Source organism: Pan troglodytes, chromosome 10 (genome assembly GCF_028858775.2).
Source record: "Pan troglodytes isolate AG18354 chromosome 10, NHGRI_mPanTro3-v2.0_pri, whole genome shotgun sequence".
Taxonomy (NCBI): domain Eukaryota; kingdom Metazoa; phylum Chordata; class Mammalia; order Primates; family Hominidae; genus Pan; species Pan troglodytes.
Window position 1 is genome coordinate 113,433,789 of NC_072408.2, and position 23,863 is coordinate 113,457,651.

The 23,863-nt window shown below is 43.4% G+C and overlaps 1 protein-coding gene across 5 annotated transcripts in view; it reads left to right on the forward strand.

Moving 5' to 3' along the window:
* Positions 1-23,863, forward strand: part of RFX4 (regulatory factor X4) — a 179,653-nt gene that overhangs the window by 42,011 nt on the left and 113,779 nt on the right. For 4 of the 5 annotated variants that reach the window (XM_001161826.7, XM_016924105.4, XM_009426155.5 and 1 more), the window contains one exon: positions 14,563-14,623. In XM_001161826.7, the coding sequence (XP_001161826.2) occupies positions 14,563-14,623 (61 nt within the window). Of the gene's footprint in view, positions 1-5,812; positions 5,912-14,562; positions 14,624-23,863 lie in introns of those variants that run through there. The other variant, XM_024348029.3, reaches the window with a different exon arrangement.

Sequence of the window (23,863 nt, forward strand, 5' to 3'; positions counted from 1 at the left end):
GTGGCCCACAGAGCCTAAAATATTTACTATCTGGCTCTTTGCAGAAAAAGCTTACCAACTCTTGGTTAGAAAAATCATGGTTTACCTCTTGGGCTATCATAATATCGCCTTGGATAAAACTGGGGTTTGATTAGCAAGCAGGAAAAAATTAACGATTGGCTATTGGCTGGCCTGCCATAGAGTATCTCTGGACCGGGCCAATTGAAAAAATGCCTTCTCGGGGTGTGATTTCAGAGAAGTCAAGATTCTACCCACTGAGAGGACTGCTTTTTCTGGCATGAGCCTTTCAGTATCAGCACCAGGGTCCTGGTCAAAATGAAAATGTGTTGCTCGGAATGGGAGACTATTCAGTTTGTTAGCCTAGAATAAAATAGTATGAGATTTTATGGATCATCTTGGCCCAACTCTCCTGTTTTACAGTTAAGGAAACTGAGGCTTAGAGAAGGGATGTGATTTGCCAGAGATCACACTCCTAGTTAGTGGCAGAATCAGAACTGTTACTGAGGTCTTCTGATATCTGTCAAATGCTCTGTTATGTCCCTTTAGCAACCCAGAAAATATTGATTCAGTTGATTCGCTAGAGATTCAGTGAGCGTGAGGAAATGTGATATGGGACTGATATTTTTTTATGGAATGCAGTTGGAAAGAAAACCCTGGACCAGTGGGGTCAAGTCCTAAATGCCTGATGGGTGAAGAAACCGAGCAAGAGTGGATGGGTTATTTACCATAATTCAGGTCTCATGAATTCTCACTTCCAATCTAAACAATTGCATTTTTCCCCTAGCAGATGTCAGTAGATATGTATGCTTCTCATGGCATACTCACCAACAAACAGGAGGATTGTGACTGTAAAATATTACAAAGTCCGTGACTGTTGGAGCATCATATACAGAGAGGAAAGCTCAGCAGTGTGGATTAGACAGAGTTGTATGGGTAGAACAGAAGTTTCTGCAAAAGTTGGGCCCAGAAGATTCCCTGAGCCCCTACTACATGCTAGACTCCATGGAAATCCCAAAATTATATAATGAAAGAAAGAGGAGGGAGCCAATATTAAAATATATTCAGCACCAGGCAGTATGCTGGGCATAATCACAACCATGATTTCTTTTAATCCTCTGGAGGGAAAGTATTTTTTCTCCCCATTTTACAGATGAAGAAACTGAGATTCAGAGATTATGTGACTTATTCAATGTCATAGCAAGTAAGTGGTAGAGTTAAGACTTTAATTTAGAGCTATCTGATTTTATTGCTGGCTCTCTTTTGACTACATAAACTGTCTTTTCCATGGATCCCTGCTCTCAATGAATTTTCAATCTAGAAGAGAAGTTAAGGCACATACTTGAATATTAACAATGCAAGGCCATATGTGATCGACTTCATTCAAATGATATGAGTTGTACTTAAGACCTTGCCACACCAAGTGTGATCCTGGCCTATAGCATAGACCTCCCTGGAAGCTTGTTAGGAATGCAGTATTTCAGGCCCATCCCAGACTCACTGAAACATGCTCTGCATTTTAACAATACTTGCAGATGATTTACTAATTATGCATGCTAAAGTCTGGGAGAGGTCACAAGATTGAAAGGTGACTCTGGGGAAGGCATCTTGGAGGAGGTGACATTTGCCTTGGGCCTCAAAGGATCCATGTGCTTCCTGCAGTGATGGGAAAATGGGGGGAGGCAGAAAGCTACGAGACTGGTCTTGAGCTTGGAGAGTTTTCCAGATTGGCTTGAGCAGAGAGGTTGAAGAATCATGGGAAATAGGGCTAGGAATGAGTTTGGGCCACATCACTGAGGGACCTGAATTCCAAACAAGGGGTCTAGAGTTTGAGGTCTGAGGTGCCGCTGAAGGAGCTGGCTGAGGAGTGACAAATCAAAGTGGTGTTTTCAGAAGGTTGGCGTGGAGGTTCTATGCAGGTGGATTCAAGCCAGCAGACACATCAGGGCTGCTACCTACTCCAAGTTTGAGGCCTTAGACTAGGCAGGTGTTAGAGGATTTGAAGAAATTGGAGAAACTGGGAGGATAGGATGGGTCCAAAGAGCAGCAACCCAGTGGGATTCTTTGGGATTCCTGTTTCCCTCTTTCAGAGACAGAATAAGTCAAATGTAACCAAGAGGTGCCCAAGTCCTCTAGCCCTCAGGTCACCATTTCCTTAACATCTAAATGAAATGACTCCATCCCGTATCCTAGGCGGGAGTCCAGAACCTTCCAATTCCCTCCACGAGGTATCAGACACACACATGCATGTGTGCATGTTTGTTGTGGAATGTATGGAATGAGGCTCTTCCTCTCCTGAGACAGTCCATGCTGTGTCCCGTTCCCTCTGCCCTTTCACAGCTCCTAGCCACTGCCATTCTCCTGTCTTACTATGTTCCTCACTCTGAGTGTACACTTCTTCCTTTACTCTCTTCTGTTACTGACTGTCCAGTGGGGACAGAGGATATCTATAGCAAATGGTAGGGAAAAGTTCTAATTCAGTGGCATGATGGCATAGAAAATCTGGGGTCACCACTTAAGGCGACTCATCACTATTGTATTAAAATATCATTGCAGGCCGGACACAGTGGCTCATGCCTGTAATCCCAGAATTTTGGTAGGCCGAGGCAGGCGGATCACTTGAGATCAGGAGTTCACAACCAGCCTGGCCAACATGGTGAAAACCCGTCTCTACTAAAAATGAAAAACTTAGCCAGGCATGGTGGCGGGCACCTGTAATCCCAGCTACTTGGGAGGCTGAGGCAGGAGGATTCCGTGAACCTGGGAGGTGAAGAGGTTGCAGTGAGCCGAGACCACGCCATTGCACTCCAGTCTAGGCAACAAGAGTGAAACTCCATCTCAGAAAAAAACAAAACAAAACAAAACAAAACACATCACAATTCAAGGCTACGTAAATGGAAGTTACATCTCTCTCTCACTCCATTCACCTCACTCAGCATGTCTTAGTTGATTATCCAATTTGGTTTCTTATAACTTCATAAAAAGATTTCCAGAGAAGAGGAAATGTCATTAAACCTTATTTGAAATTCTTTACTAAAAAAGACGGAAGGAACTGCTCGGCCTTATCTGTTGTGGAGAGGAGAAGACTATGGTGAGATGGAATGTCTCCAGGAGAAGAAGGAAGTTCAGGGTGGTCAGGAGCTGTTTTGTATTTCCACTGAGATGTAGGCCAAATGCCCTGCCAATAGCAGAAAGGCGTTCAGGCAGCTCCTAGAGCTAGGGCAACGCTGAGAGTCCAGGACAGGATTCAACAGGAGAGACCTCCTGGGACACTTGCAAAGAATTGGATTGCCCCCATGGGGTGTCTGCTGCAGTTTTAGTGCTGGCTGGGAACCCAGGTTCGAGACTGCTAGCTGACTGGCGCGGCCCCAGTGTTTAGGCTGTGATTTAAGATGACCTCCTTGGCTCCTCCCCTTCCTCACCTCCATGCCCACAGTGTCATCAAGGGCTGCCCATTCTGCCCGGATAGATAGTGTCAGTCCATCTGTCCTCTCTTCTCCAGCTTACCTTCCCCACTCCTCTGGGGAAGAAGGACGTACCGTTTCCTCTGGGCTTCAAGCACACTGCCAGGCCAGGGCCCCTCCACTCTCCATGGGGCCAAAATACTTGAGGGGAAGGCGCTATGTCTGACTGTATCTCACCAGCACTTAACATAGTAGGGCCTGGTACATAGTAGGTGCTCAGTAAGTATATGGATATTAGGAAAACAAAATAGACCATAAAGCCTCCCTAGATTATGGGTGTTTATAATTTGCTTCCAGTTTTTGTCACTCCAGGACCAGTTATCCATTTGAGTAGATTCTTCCTGTGGATGCCCCTCCCCTATAGGGTCTTTTTAATTTGTTCATGCTTAAAAGTTAGAATAGTTTTGAATAGATAATACAGCCATATGGTCCAACAATCAAAATGCTTTAAAAGGTACTCATTGAGAAGTCCTGGTCTCACCTCCAACTTCCCCCTGCAACACTCTACCCCAGCTTCCTAGTATTAACACTTTTGTTACTTACATATTCTTCGAGTATTTCCTCATGCAAATGAAAAATTCAAATATATGTTCCTTTTTTTTTTTTTTTTTTTTTTTTGAGACAGAGTCTCGCTCTGTCACAGGCTGGAATGCAGTGGTGCCATCTCGGCTCACTGCAGCCTCTACCTCCGAGGTTCAAGTGACTCTCCTGTCTCATCCTCCTGAGTAGCTAGGATTACAGGCATGCACCACCATGCCTGGCTAATTTTTGTGTTTTTGTAGAGGCAAGGTCTTGCCGTGTTGGTTAGGCTGGTCTCGAGTTCCTTACCTCAAGTGATCCACCGGCCTTGGCCTCCCAAAGTGCTGGAATTACAGGCATGAGCCACCATGCCCAGCCATTTGTTACCTTTTTAACACAAAAAAGTGGCATACTATATGCACTGTGCTGTGACTTGCTTTTTTCACTTAATAATAAAAACCAGAGTGTTCCATATCAGTAAGAACATAGAAAGCGTCCTCATTCTTTTTTGGTTTTCATCTTTTAAAAAAAATACTTGCATAGTATCCCATTGTGAGGATGCATTCTAATTTAGTTACCCAGATGAACACCTGGGCTGTTTCCAAACTTTTGCTGCTACAGACAAGCTGCAACAAATAACCTTGTGTATGCATCGTTTCGGATGTGTCCAGGTAAAGCTGTAGGATCATTTCACAGACCTGGGGCTGCTGGATAAAGGGTACGTGGGATTTCAGTAGATTCTGCCAAATGACCTTCCATACAGGGAAGCCCTGGGTTTTGTTTGTTTTGTTGTTTTGTTTTGTTTTGTTTTTGTTTTTGAGATAGGGTCTTGCTCTGTTACCCAGGCTGGAGTGCAGTGGTGTAATCGTGGCTCACTGCAGCCTCAACCTCCCAGGCTCAGGTGATGGCTCCTACCTCAGCCTTCTGAATAGCTGGGAGTACAGGTGTGCACCACCATGCCTGGCTAATTTTTTTATAGAGATGGGGTTTTACCATGTTGCTAAGGCTGGTCAAACTCCTGAGCTCAAGCAATTTGCCCACCTTGGCCTCCCAAAGTGCTGAAATTACAGGCATGAGCCACCATGCCCAGTCTTTCCAGCTAATTTTTTAAATTTTTTGTAGAGACGGGGTCTCACTATGACCCTCCTGCCTCAGCCTCCCAAAGTGCTGGGATTATAGGTGTGAGCCACTGTCTGGCCAGGAGGCACGGTTCGCTCTCCCCCTGCAAGGTCGGAGGGTGCCTGTTTCTCATAGCTTCACAGCAGAGTTGTGTGGTTGTGATTTGGATTTTTGCCAATCTGATAAGTAAGAAATGCCATCTTGGTGTAATTTCTATGTTTATTGATTAAAACTGACCATCTTTCCACCTTTTAAGAGCATTTGTATTTTTTCCATTAACTGTGCGTCATATGCATCACCCATTTTTTCTTTTGGTTCTTGGTCTTTTTCCTGCTATTTTTTCGGGAGCTCTTTTCTATGGTGGGCAGATGAGACCATTGTCTGTGGAATGATTGCAGTTTTCCCGAGTGAGTCATTATCTTTGTACTCATGTTGTGGTTTTTGTTTCCCTCACATAGAAATTTTGGATTTTTTATACAGTAAAATTTATCAATCTTTTCTTTTATGGCTTTGTGATTTTGTATCAAAGTTAGACAGCCTCTTTCTCACTCCAAGATTATGAAGGAATTCACCCAGAGGAGGCGAGAGGAAGCAGGTGTGGGCCCCTCACAGCAAATGCTGCCAACATCACAGTTTTGTTTGGGATTTAGCCCCGTTCCCACGGGGAGAAGGGTTTGCTGCCAGAGGCTGATGCCCACTGCCAAAGGCCTGGGTGCCAGTCACCCTGCTCATCAGCTGGTGCCCTTTGCAGGGGCTGGAAAGGAGGCGAATGAGGGGAAATGAAACGTTTGGCAGCCCCATGTTCCCAACAGGTGAGTTCTGGCCAGGTGCAGCCAGGTCAGTATAATGAAAGGAAATAGAATTAGAACTTTGAAGTGAAATTTGAGACTCACATAAACTTGAACCTTTCCTGGGATTTGAAAAGAAGTAATTAATTTAGAAATGTGTTTCCTCAATATTAAACTCTGCCACACTGACTCCAGGCAGGAAATATTCTAGAATAGATTCCCAAATGTGAATTCATTTGACATGGAGGCAGAAAGGAAATGATGAGGCAGATAATAACTTCTCTAAAATCTTCAGTCCAGTACTATGAGTTTGAAAACAGAATGAGGCTTATAAATATTTGGGTCTGGGGAGGTTTTGACATCAACTAGCCTGGGTCCTTGTCTTTGCTCTGCCACTCACTGTGTGACCTCAGACAAATTCCTTCACTTCTCTGAGCCTTAGTTTCTTCCTCTGTAAATGGGGATAATACTAATCATTAGGCCTAACATTGATTAAGCACTAAGGCACTGCATTTGATATTTCACATGCATTAAACTGTTCACTATCTAGGGCAGCTGTGAAAACTAAATGCCATACCATGAAGAGCTTTGCACAGTGCCTGGCACAATATAAGTCCTCAATAAACATTCCCCGATAGTACTGCTGTTTTGTATGCTTACTGAAATCAGATGGGAAGGCTCCACTTTTAATTGTGGTGTCATTTTATTCATTCACTCATTCCACAAGTGCTTCCTCCGACCCTACCACATGTGGGTGCTGGAGACAACGGTGAGCAAGGTCTGCACCCTGCAGAGCTTACAAGCTAACAAGGCAGACCCAGTGGTCAGTGCTGCAGACTGAATGTCTGTATCCCCCCAAATTCATATGTTGAAACTCTAACCCCCAATGTGATGGTATTTAGAGATGAGGCTTTGGGGAAGGGTTAGGTCATGAGGGCTCAGCCCTTGTGAATGGGATTAGTGTCTCCTTATAAAAGAGGCCCCAGAGAGCTCCCTCACCCCTTCTGCCATGTGTGAACACAGGGTGAGAAGACAGCTGTCTTTGAACCAGGAAGCAGACCCTCACCAGACACCAAATCACTGGTGCCTTCATCTTGAACTTCCAAGCCTCCAAAACTGTGAGAAATCAATTTCTGTGTTTAAAAACCACCCAGTCTATGGTATTTTGTTACAGCAGCCTGAATGGATTAAAACGATCCATGGGCAGTGACCACACTCTCCCATGGGGACTTTGCTGGGGAGCAGTCAGGGTGCTGAGGGAGCACAGAGTGAATAACCCTGTCCCAGCTGCAGGGCTTGCCAAACCTCAGGCACATGGTCCCTCTGGAGGAGCAATAACCATTATAGGAGCAGGGAACACTTAGATAGCAAGTTCTTTGAACCGGAAGTGGTTCAATTAATACTCATGACAGCTGTATGTGCTTGGTACTATTATTATCCCTATTTTACAGATAATGAAACTGAGGAACCAAAATGTTGTTCAAGGTCACGTGGCTAATAAGTAGTGGAGCTGGGATTTGAGCCTGGAAATTTGGCCCCAGAGTTTATGTCAGGAGGTAGATGCAGAGAGGAGAGCAGAGATGCTCACCACTGCAAACTGGACTGAGACCTCTGCACCATGTTAGGAATCATAACTGCCAAGTGGGAGCAGAACGGAGTGGCAAGAAGACCAGGCGCTGGGGCAGCATCTTGGCAGGAGTTTTTTGTTAAAGCAGACCACTGCTCTCCAGCCTTGGCAGGACCGTCAGGGGGGCACTGCAGGTGTGCCTGCGAATGGCTCCAGGAATCCTGCTGGCCTAAAATGATACTTTACAGGATGAATCTTGTTTGGTTCAAGGCATGTCTCCCAGTGAAAATGAAAAGGCATTTGGCAGGACCAGTTCCTAAAGTCTCTATCAACTATGGCTATTTACCTAAAATGTGTTCTCCTACTCTCTACTCTCTTCTTCTAGGTAAGGTTGCTGCTCCTCCTCAGATGCCCAAGCCAGGCTCACACCCCACACTTGGTGCTGCTATAGCATCCTGGACCTGCATTTCACAGCTCTTGCCTAGGACTTAATTTTAAAGTTTGGGGTTTCTTTTTGTTTTGTTTTGTTTTAATTTTACTTTACTTTTGAAATGGGGTCTTGCCATGTTGCCCAGGCTGGTCTGGAGCTCCTGGGCTTAAGTGATCCTCCCAGCTCAGCCTCCTGAGTAGCTGGGACTACAGGTGCATGCCACCGTATCTGGCACTACAGGTGCATGCCATCATATCTGGCTTGGACTTACATTTAATTGGCTGATAATTTATGGCCTCAAGAGAGCAGTGACCATGTCTGTTTTTTCTTACCCTTTAGCACCTGTCATGGGGCTGGAATGTAGTAGACACTCAATAAATATCTGATGAATGAGTAAATAAATAGCCAGCACTTCAGGAGAACTGAGATAGAGAGCCATCAAATAGGAGGGTCAGGCCTGGGTGTGACACACCTCCTACTTTAGAAGAAAAGGGCTTGGGCATTCAGACCCTGGGCACAAAGTCACCAGTGATCTAAGGAAAGGAGCCAGCAGAGGTGGACAGCACCTGTTTGCTGACTGAGCTGGAGGGTCCACATTGGCTTTGGGGTAGACCAGTTCTCTTCTAAACACTATCAGTAGCCACTGGATTGCTGAGCACCTAGTGAGGTCCTGTTTCCATTCACCAGCTACATGGCCTCATGCAATTATTCACCCTCACCAAAGATCTGTTTCCTTATTTATAAAATGGGGGTATAAAACTTCTTCATAGCAATATTTGGAGGAATAAAATGAGGTAGCATATGAAAAGTGATGTGTAGTGCCTGGCTTAAGTACTTGACCAATGAATGCTATTATTAGTATGGCATTTTAAAAAACTGTATCTAGTTCTTAACATATTATATTTAATCCTCAAAACATCCTTGTGACATAAGTTATGACTCACATTTTTTTAGATAAGGGCCTTCAGGCTTGGACGAGTCAAGTTGCTCAAAGTCCACACAGCTGGGGGCAATGCTGGAATTTAAACCCATGTCTGCCTGTCCTCAAAGCCAAGTTATTTTTCTTCACTGATACTCAGAAATGGGGCCCTAACAAAGTTTAGTTGGGAAAAAAATCTGATATAACAAAGGCAGTATTGCTTGAGTGGGAGACACTGCGATGGAATCCCAGAACAGCGAGCTTCCCTGGCTCCACCAATGGGACCACAGGCATCTTCCCTGGGCCCCAGGTCCCAGTTCCTTGCCTTTGCTCCTGCTGCTTCTGCCTCTTGGAGTACCCTCTCCCTTGGTGGCCTCCTCCCAGAGTCTGATGGGTCCTCTTCAAAATGAACAGGGCAGGTTACAAACTAGGATGGACTGTATGACCCTCACATGTTTTAAGTGTAGATATGCATGTGCTTGTGTGTGAAAGAACCCCGATAAAAGATGAGGCAAATAGGATAAAAAGATAACAGTTGTTCCCTCTGTTGAGAGGAGCTTGGATTCTGAGATATTTTCTCCATACTTTCTTAATTTTAAAAAGATGAACATGCATTACTTTTGTGAATATAAAGCAACGTTATTTTTTAAAAACCTCAACCATCCCTTCAGGGCTCAGCTCAAGTGCCGTCTCCTATATGGAGCTGTGACGTCCCCTGGTGTGTGTTTGCCTTGTGAGGTCCTTGGTGATGCCATTGTCTTTGCCCCTGTAAATCTTCCAAAGCAGCAGATCCCAGCAGACAGAATTGCTCCAAAAGCCTCCTGGCCGGCCAGGCACAGCCAAGGGCAACCTTTCCCTACAGATGGCTGCAGAGGGTGCTTTTGAACGCTTACCCTCTGTTAAGCTCATTTCACTTAATCCTCCCAACAACCTTTTGAGGTAGGGATTATTATTATCCTCCATTTAGAGATGACTGTCTTAAGACTTAAACGGGATAATTAGATTGTTAAACATCACATCACGTTCCATACTCACCTGGATCCACTCTGCCACACCCAGCAGAGACCCGTGCTGCAGCCACCTTGCTTCTGGGAAAGTGACATAATCTGTCAGGTCCCCTTGTCTTTATCTGCTCTCACCTTCTCCACCCTACTCCTGACTTCCATCCCACCTTCCCCCCATCTGGCGCCCATCTCTGGCTCACTCCAGGACACAGCTCACCTATCACTTCTTCCAGGGAGTCTTCTCTGACAAGCTCTGCTTTTTCATGTAGTCTGGGTTGGCCGACTCCTCTGTGCCTACCTGTATCACAGCACTTACCACTTCTTGCTGAATTTGTCCACTCTCTCCTCTGCCTTTCTCTTTCCCCAACCAAACTCAAGGGCAAGAGTTTAATTTCTTTCTCCCCAGTGCCTAGTTGGCACAAATAAGATATTCAATAAATATTTGTTGAACAAATTAATAGGATTCTTATAATTGCCATAGAAGATGACCATTTTACAAATGAGGAAAAATGAAGCTCAAGTAAGTTGAGTGATTTGCTCAGTTCTGGCCAGTAAGTGTTAGGATTATTCGAATCTAGGTCTTTTGACAACCTGTCCAGGTGGACCAAAATGCTGAAATTTAAAGAAACAAAAATGTAAAACCCCGCCAGTTTTAGCGGGACAAAAATACTAACAACATGCCAGTGCAAGCTAGGTAGAGGTAGACTTTGGTTGTTTTTCTTGTTTAAAAAAATACAATTGACAATTTGTCATTGTTGTTTGTTTTTGAGACAGGGTTTCACTCCTGTCACACAGGCTGGAGTGTAGTGGCGTGATCTCTTTGCAACCTCCGCCTTCCAGGCTCAAGAGACTCTTGTGCCTTAGCCACTCGAGTAGCTGGGATTACAGGTGTGCGCCACGATGCCCAGTTAATTTTTGTATTTTTAGTAGAGACAGGGTTTCACTGTGTTGGGCAGGCTGGTCTCAAACTCCTGGCCTCAAGTGATCTGCCCCCCTCCGCCTCCCAAAGTGCTAGGATTACAGGGGTGAGCTACCATGCCCGGTCCCATGTTTTTCATATAGCCTTTTCTTTCCTTTCAATTATTTGCTCAGTATTATAATTTCTAGAAGTTGGGTTGTGAGGACAAGCAGCTGAACATTTTAGATGTCCCTCAATATTACTGCCAAATTGCATACTAAAAACATTAACACTACCTTCAGGTATAAAGAACTCTGAGAGTGTCAATTTCACCATGTATACACCAGCATCAAAAATTGTCATTATTTAAATTTGCTTTTCCCTCAGAGATATAAGGAGTGCCTCATTGTTTGTTTCCTTTTTACTTCTTTGTGAACAACAGAGGTTGAGTATTGTTCTGTGTGTTTAGGGGTTCACTTACCCACATTCTTGTGAGACCCACATGTTCATGTCTTTATTGTGCTGTTCTTTAAGCCTGGAGAAGGCACACTTCAGTATTTAAATACTAAGTGGAAGGCACTATGCTAGGTCCTGCAGGAGGTAATGCAGATGACTGAGATACCACCCCTGCCTTCTCACTGAGTTTATGCTTGAGCAGAAGGGACGGATGTATACAGAAATAATGATCCAGTCACCTGAGGTCAGGAGTTTGGCACCAACCTGACCAACATGGTGAAACTCCGTCTCTACTAAAAAATACAAAAATTAGCCAGGCGTAGTTGTGGGCACCTGTAATCCCAGCTACTTGCGGGGCTGAGGCAGGAGAATCACCTGAACCTGGGAGGTCGATGTTGCAGTGAGCTGAGATCGTGCCATTGCACTCCAGCCTGGGTGGCAAGAGCAAAACTCTGTCTCAAAAAAAAAAAGAAAAGAAAAGAAAAGAAAGAAAGAATGATCCAGGTGGCTACACTGGGCAGCTAACAGGCAAATAATGTGTTATAGAAGCACAGAGTTAGGATCAATGATTGATTCCCGACTAAGAGAGTATCAAGGAAGGCTTCAAAGAGTTGGTGGCATTTATTCCAGGCTGGAAAGGATGAGAAACATCTATTTAGAAGAACTCCAGTTTGACAAAGCATCATGAACAAGTGTTGAGTCTACGATGTATTTTACATTCCGTTCCTGAGAACATTTAGCATTAGTGTGGTTTGGGTTCTAACTACCAGTTAGAATGGTTTTGGTGGCAGGGAAGAGAATACCCAATGAAAGGAGGTTTTATCAACCGAAGAAACTGTGCTATCTCATAGAACAGGAGGCAGCCATTGTTTGGGTTGGTTCAACAGAGGCACCACACGTGACAATCAGAGCCCCCAGGCTTTCCCTTTTTTTCTCTGCCTTCCTAGGTGTTGACTTTGTCCTCAGATTGCGTTTCTCCCCATCCCAAGTTTGCTGCTTTCATCTAGTTATTGTGTCATCTCATAGCCACATTCAAAAGTAGAACAGGCCAGAATCTCTCACTCCTTCAATTTTATTAGGGAAAAATACTTTTCCCAGAAGCCCCGAGAGAGAGCGTCTCCTGAAATGTGATCGGCCCGCATCATGTTACATGCTCCACCTAATCCAATCAGTGGCTAGATGACATAAAATTAATTACCATGATTGTTGTAAATGAATCAACATTCACCTTTCTAGGATTTGAAAGGGGGTCATTCTCCTTGAACACACAATCCCCTCTAAACTGGCGTTCTATAAATAAGGAAGAAGGTGGGTACATGTAGGTTTTGATTAAGCAACAACAGTATCTGCCACAGTGCTTACAAGCAGACATTTAAATCAGAATTACACCAATATTGATAAATTTTCATCAAGAAGATATTTTCTAGATTCAGCTTTGATGAGCTAATTTAATTTTAGAAAAATTTTTCTATACATCATGACATTTTCATTTTTTTCATTTTCATTTTTGTTTTAAACTATTTTCATAGATACCAATTATTTTCCATATAAATTTTATGCCACAGATTGAGTTCATTGATTTTTTAATGTCTATATTAAATTTTATTGATAATATTTGTAGGCTTTGACATTATTAGTTTTCTTCTTGAGACTGTTATTTGTCCTAATTATCTTGGGCCAAATTTTGTGGATCAGGGAATTTTATGTTGACTGTTCCTATCAATAATCTTTATTAGGAATTGGATAAGAGACTGATTATATGTATTTCTCAGTAAATCCATGATGAAATTGTGACAAATTCTTTTTAGATATGCTAAAAATTAATCTGTTGTTCAGATTGTGGTATTGCAGGGATCAGCAAATCAGGGTCATGTGAGCTAAAGCTGGCCCGATACTTGTAGGGCTGCAAGTTAAAAATGGTCTTTACAGATCAACTTTTGCAATCTATTTAATAATAGGCAATACTAATTTTAATCCCAATTAGAAGAACATTACCCACACCCCCAAAATTAATTTAATTCTTCTTATTAATAGACATGTATTACAAATATTATATTCGATTATTACTATTACACTGGATTTTTTTTTTTTTTTGAGTCTTGCTCTGTTGCCCAGACTAGAGTGCAGTGGCGTGATCTTGGCTCACTGCAACCTCCACCTCCCAGGTTCAAGTGATTTTCCTGCCTCAGCCTCCTGAGTATCTAAGATTACAGGTGCATGCCACCACTCCTGGCTAATTTTTGTATTTTTAGTACAGATGGGGTTTCACCATGTTAGCCAGGCTGGTCTTGAACTCCTGACCTCAAGTGATCCACTCACCTTGGCCTCCCAAAGTGCTGGGATTACAGATGTGAGCCACTGTGCCTGGCCTTACATTGAATTTTATTAATAAATATTTCATGGAAACTTGTTTTCTCTCCTGTCATATAAATTCTACATAATATTCTTGATTTTTACTATTGGTGCACAAACCCTAAAATATTTACTATCAGGTCCTTTACAGAAAATATGTGCTAAACCCTGCTCCATTGCATTTCTAACCTGATTCTTCTGAACACTTACACTTTCCCTACCCTACATTAAGGCTCTGCTTCATTGGGGTTACAAAGAACAAATGGTGAATAGCTTAGTCTGTTCAGGTTTTCATAACAAAATACCATAAACTGTGTGGGTTATGAACAACAGAGATTTATTTCTCTATTGTTTATTCTCAACGATTTATTAATTAACAGAGATTCATTCTCCCAGTTCTGGAGGCTGGGAAGTCCAAGATCAAGGCAATAGCAGATTTGGGTGTGGTGAGGGCCGACTTCCTGGTTCATAGATGGCTATCTTCTCACTATCTTCTCTGTCTTCTCAGAGGGGAGAAAGTGGTATGGGGGAGCTCTCTGGGGTCTCTTTCATAAAGACACTAATTTCATTCATAAGACTCATGACTGATGACTTCCTAAAGGCCCCACCTTCAAATATCATCATCATCTGGGGGATTAGGTTTCAACACACAAATTTTGGGAGGGTCACAAATATTCAGTCCATAGCAGTGAGTGAGGTCCCTGTGTTTTTAGGGTTGAAATTGTAGTCTGTCCTGCTTCAGTTAGGAAAATATTAAGTGGATGAGTGTGATCACATTGCTCAGTGATAAAGGGAAATGCTCTTTAAACTCTAACACATTGTGTCAAATAAAAACAAAATTGACATAAGAGTTTTAAAATAAAAGTCAATTTCCCCTTTTTAGTATTAAAGTATGATGAGTCTAACATGTTGGAAAAGCCAAAATATTGTTTCAAAGCATCAACATTTCAAAGAAACATAGTCTTTTGAAACTTGGGAGAGTCGAGAGGACTTTTACTTTTTCCTACTGTTTCCTACTGAAGTTAGCTTCTTTTTCTTTCCTTTAACAGATGAGGAAAAAGAAAATAATAGAGCATCCAAGCCCCACTCCACTCCTGCTACTCTGCAATGGTAAGTTTCCATTTTTAGCAAGTTCTGTCTTCAGAGGATGCTCATATCTTCTTGTCTATAGGATAGGATATCACTTGGATATTTTAACATTGTCATGATAACTTGACATTCCACAACATGAAATCTATTTAATTTGCAGTATATGTAAAATGCTCAACTAGCCTTAGATCTAGCCTGGAGATTGGAATTTTTGTATTTTATTTTAGGGTAGATGTTTTTTCTGTTATCCAAACCCTGGCAAGGACTGGATTCCCCATGGGTATTATTAATTGATTTTAATAGAATCCATTATTACAATTTATAATAAAAACAGAGGTCTGTTGACTCTTACCAATGAACCCTTAATTCATAATGAATTACAACTGTATATAATTATTTTAACATTAATAACACTAACAAGAGTAATCTACTAGAATGCCTTTCTCTTTAATATTTGGCATTCCTGGGCTTGATGAAATATTTAATAATGTTTAAGTGGTTGCACTTGTGTTTGATATTTACACATAAATTCTCCTCTAAAAGCTTTATTTGGAAATTATGTTGTAGCTTTGAACACTAGAGCTCTCTATGCCTGAGATTCACCCTATGGAGAATCTTGGCCATTGAAGGCGATTATTCCCCTAGCAGTGCAGCCCAGCAATATGAAGGAATTAAGCAATGACGGGGAAGGAAAGAGAAATGGCGAAAAGAAAGGAACTAAAATCCATTATGTGCACCCCTCCAGGCTAGGCACTTTATATATATGCCTCATTTCGTTCTCACAATTCTGTGGAGTTGCTATTGTTGTGCCCATTTAACTGATGAGGAAAATAAAGCTGAACCAGTTAAACCATTTGCCTGAATAGCCACACAGCCAATCAGTGGCAGAGGCAGGAAGTGGCTGGGTCTCTTTAACTGCAAAGCTCATGCTTGCGAAGAAAGGAAAAGAAACATCAGGAAGGATAGAGAAGAGAGAACAGATCAGAAAAGGAAGCAGATGGGCTTTAATGAGCAAATCGTATTAGATTCTGTAGTCTAATCCATCCAGAGGTGAGAGGAAAACAACACTGGGAGAAAGCATTCAGGAACGTGACTCAATCTTCTCTAACAAGAGCCTCAGCAGTCAGCTTGTTTTGCTTCAAGAATAGCAAAGGTTGTTTTCAAGAGCTCTATTTCCAGCCTTTCGGCCTCTTTCCATCATTTGTTCCTATAGACTTTTTCTCATTGCATTTGCTGCTTTTTGCTTTATTTAAAATTCTACTTTATGTATCAGATCAAATCTCCCCCTTCACCCTTCTCTAAGTATTATGGCCGTGCAAGTTCCCATAGTGCCAAGACATCGAATGAGGCATCGATGTAAAGGACTTTGGGAGTGGGAGTTTCTAGACATGCATGGAATTGACAGACTTTTTTTTTTTTTTTTTTTTTTTTTGAGGTGGAGTCTCACTCTGTCACCCAGGCTGGAGTGCTGTGGCGTGATTTTGGCTCACTGCAACCTCCACCTTCTGGGTTCAAGTGATCCTCTTACCTCAGCCTCCCTACTAGCTGGGATCACAGGTGCCTGCCAACACGCCCGGCTAATTTTTGTGCTTTTTGTAGAGACAGGGTTTCACCATGTTGGCTAGGCTGGTTTTGAACTCCTGACCTCAGGTGACCCTCCCGCCTTGGCCTGTCAAAGTGGTGGGATTACAGGTGTAAGCCACCACGCCCGGCCAACAAACATTCTTGCTTTAATAACCTGAACATGTCATATGTTTCAGAGTAAAAAATTTGAAAGGAACTAGAAGAAAATCACTTTGTTCACATCTATTTTTCTGGGATTCCAGGACATCTGCCTGGGAGCAGTGAGGCTGTAAATGGTGCGGTCTCTGAAATCAAACTGTCACGGCTTAACTCCCAGCTCTGCCACTTACAAGCTGTGAAATCTTGGGCAAGGTCCTTAACCTCTCTGTGCTTCAGTCTACTCACCTGTAAAATGGGGATAGCAATAGTGTCTAGCTCATAGGGTAGTCATGAAGATGAAATGAGTTGTTCTATAGAAGGTGCTTGAACAGCACCTGGCATGGGGTGGGGCTCAGTCCTTCCCTCAGCACACTCCTTCCTTCTGAGACCCACAGGGACCACCTGGAGCAGGCCCCGTCTCCTCCCTGGCATAGACACAGCCAGTTCTCCTTCTATGGTACCTAATTCTGCACAAAATATCTGTTTTTCTAAATAAAGGGTCACATAGATCATTCCAGAAGAAATTTCACCCTCCAAGTCACAAGGTCAGACAGTGAATTTTTTTTAATGATAAGTCTATTTTCAAAGCCAAACCAAATTTGAGAATTTGTACATATTCGCCTATTCTTATCAAAAGACATCAAGTTGTTCAAAGAACATTAACGTTTGCTCTAATTATCTTTATATTATATGTTTAAGATAGAATTTCAGTCATTAACTAATTCAATAATGTTTACTGAGCACCTGGTATTTGCTAGTTCCTTGTTCTAGGCTCTGGAAATGCAATGGTGGATAAGGTGGACCAAGAAGAGGAGCTGATGACGGGGGAAAAAGGGGAAATATCTATATCTATATCTATATCTATTTTTTGAGATGGAGTTTTGCTCTTGTTGCCCAGGCTGGAGTGCAATGGCGTGAGCTCGGTTCACTGTAACCTCCGCCTCTTGGGTTCAAGTGATTCTCCTGCTTCAGCCTGCCGAGTAGCTGGGATTACAGGCATGCACCACCATACCTGGCTAATATTTTATTTTTAGTAGAGACAGGGTTTCTCCGTGTTGGTCAGGCTGGTCTCGAACTCTGGACCTCATGTGATCTACCTTCCTCAGCCTCTCAAAGTGCTAGGATTACAGGCGTGAGCTACCGTGCCCGTATATATATGTCATTAAACTAATGACACTCAGGGCACAGTGGCTCACGCCTGTAATCCCAGCACTTTGAGAGGCTGAAGTGGGAGGATCGCTTGAAGCCAGATGCTCAAGACTAGCCTGGGCAACATAGTGAGACCCTGTCTCTGCAAAATACAAAAAACTTAGCTGGGCATGGTGGCATAAGCCTGCAGTCTTACCTACTCTGGAGGCTGAGACAGGAGTATCGCTTGAGCCTTGGAGTTCAAGACTGTAGTGGCCTGATTGTGCCACTGTACTCAAGCCTGGGTGACAGAGCAAGACCCTGTCTCTATTTAAAAAAACAACTAATGATTGATAGATAAACAAGTAATATATTACATAGTGAGAAGTGCTGTGCAGAGACTTCAACTTGGCTAATACGATAGTGTCTGAGAGGCTATTTCAGGTTGAGCAGTAAGGGCAAGTTTCTCTGAGAAGGTGATATTTCAGTGGATACATGTATGACACCATGACAGTGTGAAAACCAGGGACAGGGGAATGTTCCAGGTGGAGAGAACAGCTTCTACAAAGGCCCCACTGTTGCAGGTGACCTCTCCAGATTGAGCAGAGTTGTGCATACAGGTGGTTTATTAGGGCATGCACCCAGCCTCCATGCCCATATGGGTGTGAGGGATGCTGGAATAGACAGAGGGGGTGTTAGGCAGTGAAGAGGTTATCACAGAGGCTTCAGCCAATCCTACAGGAAGTTCTGAGGTGGAGATGGCCAGTTAAAAATGATCTGAATCAAAGCAACGGATCCAGACCTTTATCCCCCAACCCCATTGTCCATCACTGAATACAGGCTGCCCCCAGGGTGGGGGTGTAACTTGGGAGAGGCAGTTGCCTTCATGTTTTGCTGAGGATCACTCCTTGGAATGATTCAGCCTCCCAGTAGGGGGAACAATGTCTCAGTGCCTCAGGGCAGTCTGGGCACACTCAGCGTCCACCACTCCTTCCCGGGATGGGAGCAGGCTGAGCTTGCTGAAGGACCAACGAGAAGGTGGCCCATGTGGTTGGAGCATAGCACACATGGAGGAGAGTGACACAAGATGAGGTGGGAGAGGCAGGCAGGGGAGAGGCTACATAAGCAGTAGGGAAAAGAAAGTAGGACATTAAACTTAGATAGGAACAGTCATGCTTAAAACGGTGTGGAGAACATGTGACCTCCTACGTAAAGCTGCACATGTATCATCTTTTTAAAAATATGGTTTCAGTATAAAAACTTTCTCTCTCAAAAGAGAGTGGATGCACCCTCCATTTTACAAGGAAAAGTGACATGATTTACAACGTGTCCCCTTTTTGCTGTGGCTGCCGTGGGGTTGAGAGCTAAATCTGATGCTTACATACTTTTGCAATCACTTCTTTCCTTTGTCTAATTTTCTTCTTCTTTTGCTAGCTTAAAAAAAAACCCAGGATATAAGTAAATTTAATAAATATATTTTTGCTTTACTTTTATTTTGTTTACACAAGAAATACATTTCCTTGTTAAAAAATTAAAAACATTATAGGTAAGACTCCAGTCCATTTCTCCTTGTAGTTCTTTGCCTTCTCCTCAAAAGCAACCCTATTCAGTGAGACATGTGTGTGCATGTGTGCACTTGTGTGTATGCATATGTGTAGATATGTATTACAGACCCTTCCCTATGAATTTGCACACATATGTATCTGTAGAAGTTTCTGAAGTATGGTTTTTAATTTAGCATTGTCTCCTTTATAAAAAGCATGCAGATGTATTACACTAAAAATATTGACCCGCAACCTGTTATGCTGTATTGATCCACTACTTGCTTTCTTCCTTAGTAGAATGTCCTGAAGCTACACTCATGGTTCATAAAGAACAACCTCATTTTAACTGCAGCTCAGTGTTCAGCATAAGACAATGGCAGAATTAATGTTGCCATTTCCCTTTTTTTTTTTTTTTTGAGACAGAGCCTTGCTCTGTCACTCAGGCTGGAGTGCAATGGTGTGATCTCGGCTCACTGCAACTTCCACCTCCCAGGTTCAAGCAATTCTCCTGCCTCAGCCTTCTAAGAAGCTGGGATTACAGGCGCGCACCGCCACATCCAGCTAATTTTTGTATTTTGGTAGAGATGGGGTTTTACCATGTTGGCCAGGCTGGTTTTGAACTCCTGACCTCAAGTGATCCACCGGCCTCAGCCTCCCAAAGTGTTGGGATTACAGGCATGAGCCACCCCACCCGGCGCCACTTCCCTTTTGATGAACATTTAAGTTTTGTTCAAATCTCATCTTTGCCATTACAAGTAGGGCCTCACGGAACATCTTCGTGTGTGCCCCCTTGGACACCGTGGGAGTGTTTCTTCATGTCTGTATCAAGAAGCAGAATTGCTCCATTAACACTTAAAGTGTTGATGGGATTGCAAAATTACCCATCAAATGGCTTTACCATTTTATATCTTCATCTGCAGTGCAAAATACTTACAAAACAAAACAGGAACCTAATGCTAGGACAAGCATCTCATTCTCTGAGGCATTTATGTCCTTCATGCTGTGCCCTCTCTCCAGCGGCAGTGGCCAGCCCCTGAGGACAGAGAGGAGGGCAGGCCCAGGAAAGGACACTGGCCGCACCACTAAGGCGCCCGCCACCCGCCTGACAGTGTCGAGCTCTCCTGGGACATTTGACTTGTTATTGGAATTGGGTTAGGAGCTATTTGCTTCTCCTTCTTCCCCTTCCTTGCCACAAACCCCCTCCCCCTCCCCCTAGAACAAATAACACCGCTCTAAGAACAAATAATACAGCAGCCAAGCAGCCTAAAATAATTGGGGACACGTGATCTGGAGGCAACTCCCAGCAGAAAACAGGCAAATATTGTCAAATGCCTTCTGCCAAACACTTTCCAGCATCCTCGGTCACGAGGGTTAGTAAATCCCAACTCACTGGGGATGGTGAGCGCTGCTGGAATCCCGGCCGCACAATAACCTCTATTCATGCAGAGAATTTCGAAATGGAAAGCAGCCTGTTCCGCAGTCCCGGCCTACTTGCTGCCAACACATGCCCCCTCCGTGCCCCGCCCTCGCCTGCCACCCTTGCCGCCCTTACCCAGAGCTCCTTGTACGCCTTCTGGGTGGGGACGTTTTCCCTTCCAGCAATTTACCGAAGAAATGAGGCTCTTCCAAAAAGGAGGACAGAAGATCGAATTGTCACTTTCGGGGGGGATTGGGGGGAGATTTTCCTTTCTTTTGAAAAAAATTAAATTGAGGACTTGGGTGGTTGACAAGCTGTCAATATTCCAAATTAATATGAAACAAAAGAAATTTAGAATTTCTCTTTAGAATGTTCTGGAAGGTCATAGGTAAGACATTGGGTTTGGCACTGTTCCAAAGAAGAAATACATTGACATTTTAGACCAGATCACAGCTGCTAGACCAGACTCATTGGATGTAACCGATAACTGACATTTTGCACCCGTTTGTGACTTGATTCTTACTCAACAGTGACAGAACATTGCTTTCATAATGTGAGTTAGGTAACATGGTTCTAAAAAGGGAGGCTGAACACTTTTAGCTCTGAACACAACCAGTGTTGATAGATAATGCCACTAGATGTGACTGTGTCCCTCCGGATGACCTCAGCTACAGATGGAGAAAGGTCAGTTAAGCTGGACAACCCAATGCCAAGGGCAGAAATTTCTCGGGGAATGAGATGCTGTGTTGTGGAACCACAACTTTTTTTAAAGAAAAGTATTTTGTGCTGTGGGTAAATGTGTCAAATGGTAAAGCCATTTGATGGGCAATTTTGCAATCCATTAGCATTTGAAGCACATGTAGCCAGCAGCTGTGCTTCTTGATGCTGGCAGGGAGAAACACTCCCACACAGGTGTGTAAGGGGGCACATATGAAGATGTTCTGCAGGGCCTTATTCATAATGGCAAAGTGCAGTAGAGATGAGTAGAGTACTGGGTATAGGTGGAAAGGGACCACTGAGGAGGTAGCTTCTGGTAGGGGATGGTGCCAAAATCACCTCAGCTACTGTCCAGGACAACCAGAGCTCTGGGCTGCAAACCTGTAGCCTAGGCCCCAAAAGAAGCATTCGGAACCGAATGGAAATTGCAACACTGTGCTTAATACATTGCCTAGTTTTATCCAAAAAAAAAAAAAAAAAAAGAGGGGACTTGAATAACCAAAAACTGAGCTGAGAGATTCCAGAAGCTACCTAAGCCCAGGCCTTACTAGAACACTAATTCAGTAGGTTGTAGGTCAAACCCAGCGTAGGAATTGGATGACTACTGTTCTGGTCCAGTTTAGACATTACAATGGCAGGAATAAATCTCTGATTCAGTCCATTGCCCCACATCAGCCAAACCTACAGGTTCAGCAATCACCCGTGGGGTGCCAGGCTTGTCAGGTGATGTCACTGCTGAGCACACCTAATCCTCATGAAAATCCTGTAGAGAAGGCAGGACAGCTACCTGTATTTAAAGAGGAGGAAACCAAGGTAGTCTCTTTCTACACAAAGAGGGGGACATTCCTGACTCCCCAGGGAAATCCTCAACAACAAGGAAGCTGGGTCAGCTGAAGTCCCCTGAGAAATGTCAGTGTCCACACAAATGCATGTTTCTGATTGGCTCGTCTACTTGGCAGCAAAGCATGGCTTAACAGTTGTGTAATGAAATAGATTGTTTTTTTGTTTGTTTTATTTTGCTTTGGAGTTTTCTAGACTTAGCCTCAGTCCTAACCAGAGCCTGTATGAGCCAAAGCCCACTGTTTTCTATTCATTTGCTGTCTGGTGGTGTTATCTCCCTAGCTCCCATCTTCCTTCTGGTAAACTGTCAGTTTCTTAAAGGCTGGGGCAAGAGTAGCATCTTCTTGTTCATGGCTGTATTCTACAGTGCCTGGCATATAGTAGGTGCTCAAAAAATGTATTCTGACTAACCAAATGAATGTCAGTCTCTGGCACATAGTGAGAACTTTAGAGGCATCATACCTGAGTTCATACTTTTTAAGCCTAGCTTTTCCCAGCGGAGTCGCTGTGGACAAGCCACTTTACTTCCTTGGCCCTCCATTTCTTCCTCTATGTCCTAGGGCATAGTGTTTACTCATCCTGTGGGGGTAGTGATAGCCAATATGAACATCCCTAGCGCAGGGTAGGCACTTGAAAATATAAATCAAATATATTAATATTAACCATGCTTTTCCTTTAACTACCCAGATATTAAGATTAATAAAATACCAGAATCCCTTGACCTGTGCAAAAGACTGCCTTCCTTCTTATTGGCCTTTCCTCCTTTCCCCTCCTTCCTCCTGCAGTGTTTACTGACTGTGTTCAGGACACAGTGTTAGGAACTATGTTAACATCAATAGGAATTTGGTTTGATCCCTGCCCTCAAAGGACTTTCAGTTTAAGATACAAAACATTACCTGAATATTCCACAATATTGTAAAATAATGCTAATCATTACTCTTTATTGAGTGTCCCCCACAATAAAGGGCCTCAGGCTGTGCATGGATTCTTGTCTAGTCCTCACAGCAAGCTTGGGAGATGGTACAGTTTCTCTCATTTTACAGATGAAGGAAGTGAGAGAGTTCAAGTAACGTGCCCCAGGCTATATGCTTGTAAGTGGTGGAGGCAGGATTCAAAGTCAGTGATCTCAAACTCTAAAACCAGTGCTGGCTCCTGATGAAGCTATTTGAGCCATAAGCTATGAGGAACCATGGCCATCCCTGGGAAGTAGTGAGAGCTTTACAAGCAGAGGATGTGGCTTTTCCTACAGACATAACAGCAGCTGGCATTTAGACCACTGCAGCACTCTACATGTTATTGAATGAATAAATGAATTTGGCAGGGAGGAAAGGATGAAGAAGTGGTTAGCAGATGGGGTAGAGTGTGCACTGAACATAGTTCCATGGAAGAGAAATGTGAGTTGCACCTTGATGCGTGGAACACGGTGGGGGAGGTCATCCCCTGCGGTAGGAAGGTGATGGATCGTGTGTGTGGGTGGAAGGTGACAAGGTGTGTCTCAGGAGCAGGAAACAATCCAGTTGGCTGGAAAGAGGTATACGTGTGGGAAAGCAGGACGGAAAAGGAGCCAGGGGCCTTGGATGCCACGGTCAGGAATCCAGACTTTTGTGGAGAGGGAACAGGGAGCCGTTGACGGGTGTAGACTACTGTCTTGTCCTGATTGCTTAGCAAGGGTGTTTTTTTTTCTACATAGTTTACAGTCTCAGATCTCTGTGACAACTTCAGTGATAAGTTAAAATAGTTAATATTTTAAAAAATCCTGTTGTCTTGTAAAGTCTGGGCTTTCTGTAAAAAAAAAAAAAAAAATCCTGTGGGGTTTTTTTTTTTTTTTTTTTTTGGTAAAAGAGAATGAAAAAGTTTCGGTTCTTGACATGTGTTCAAGAACTTGAGAAGTGG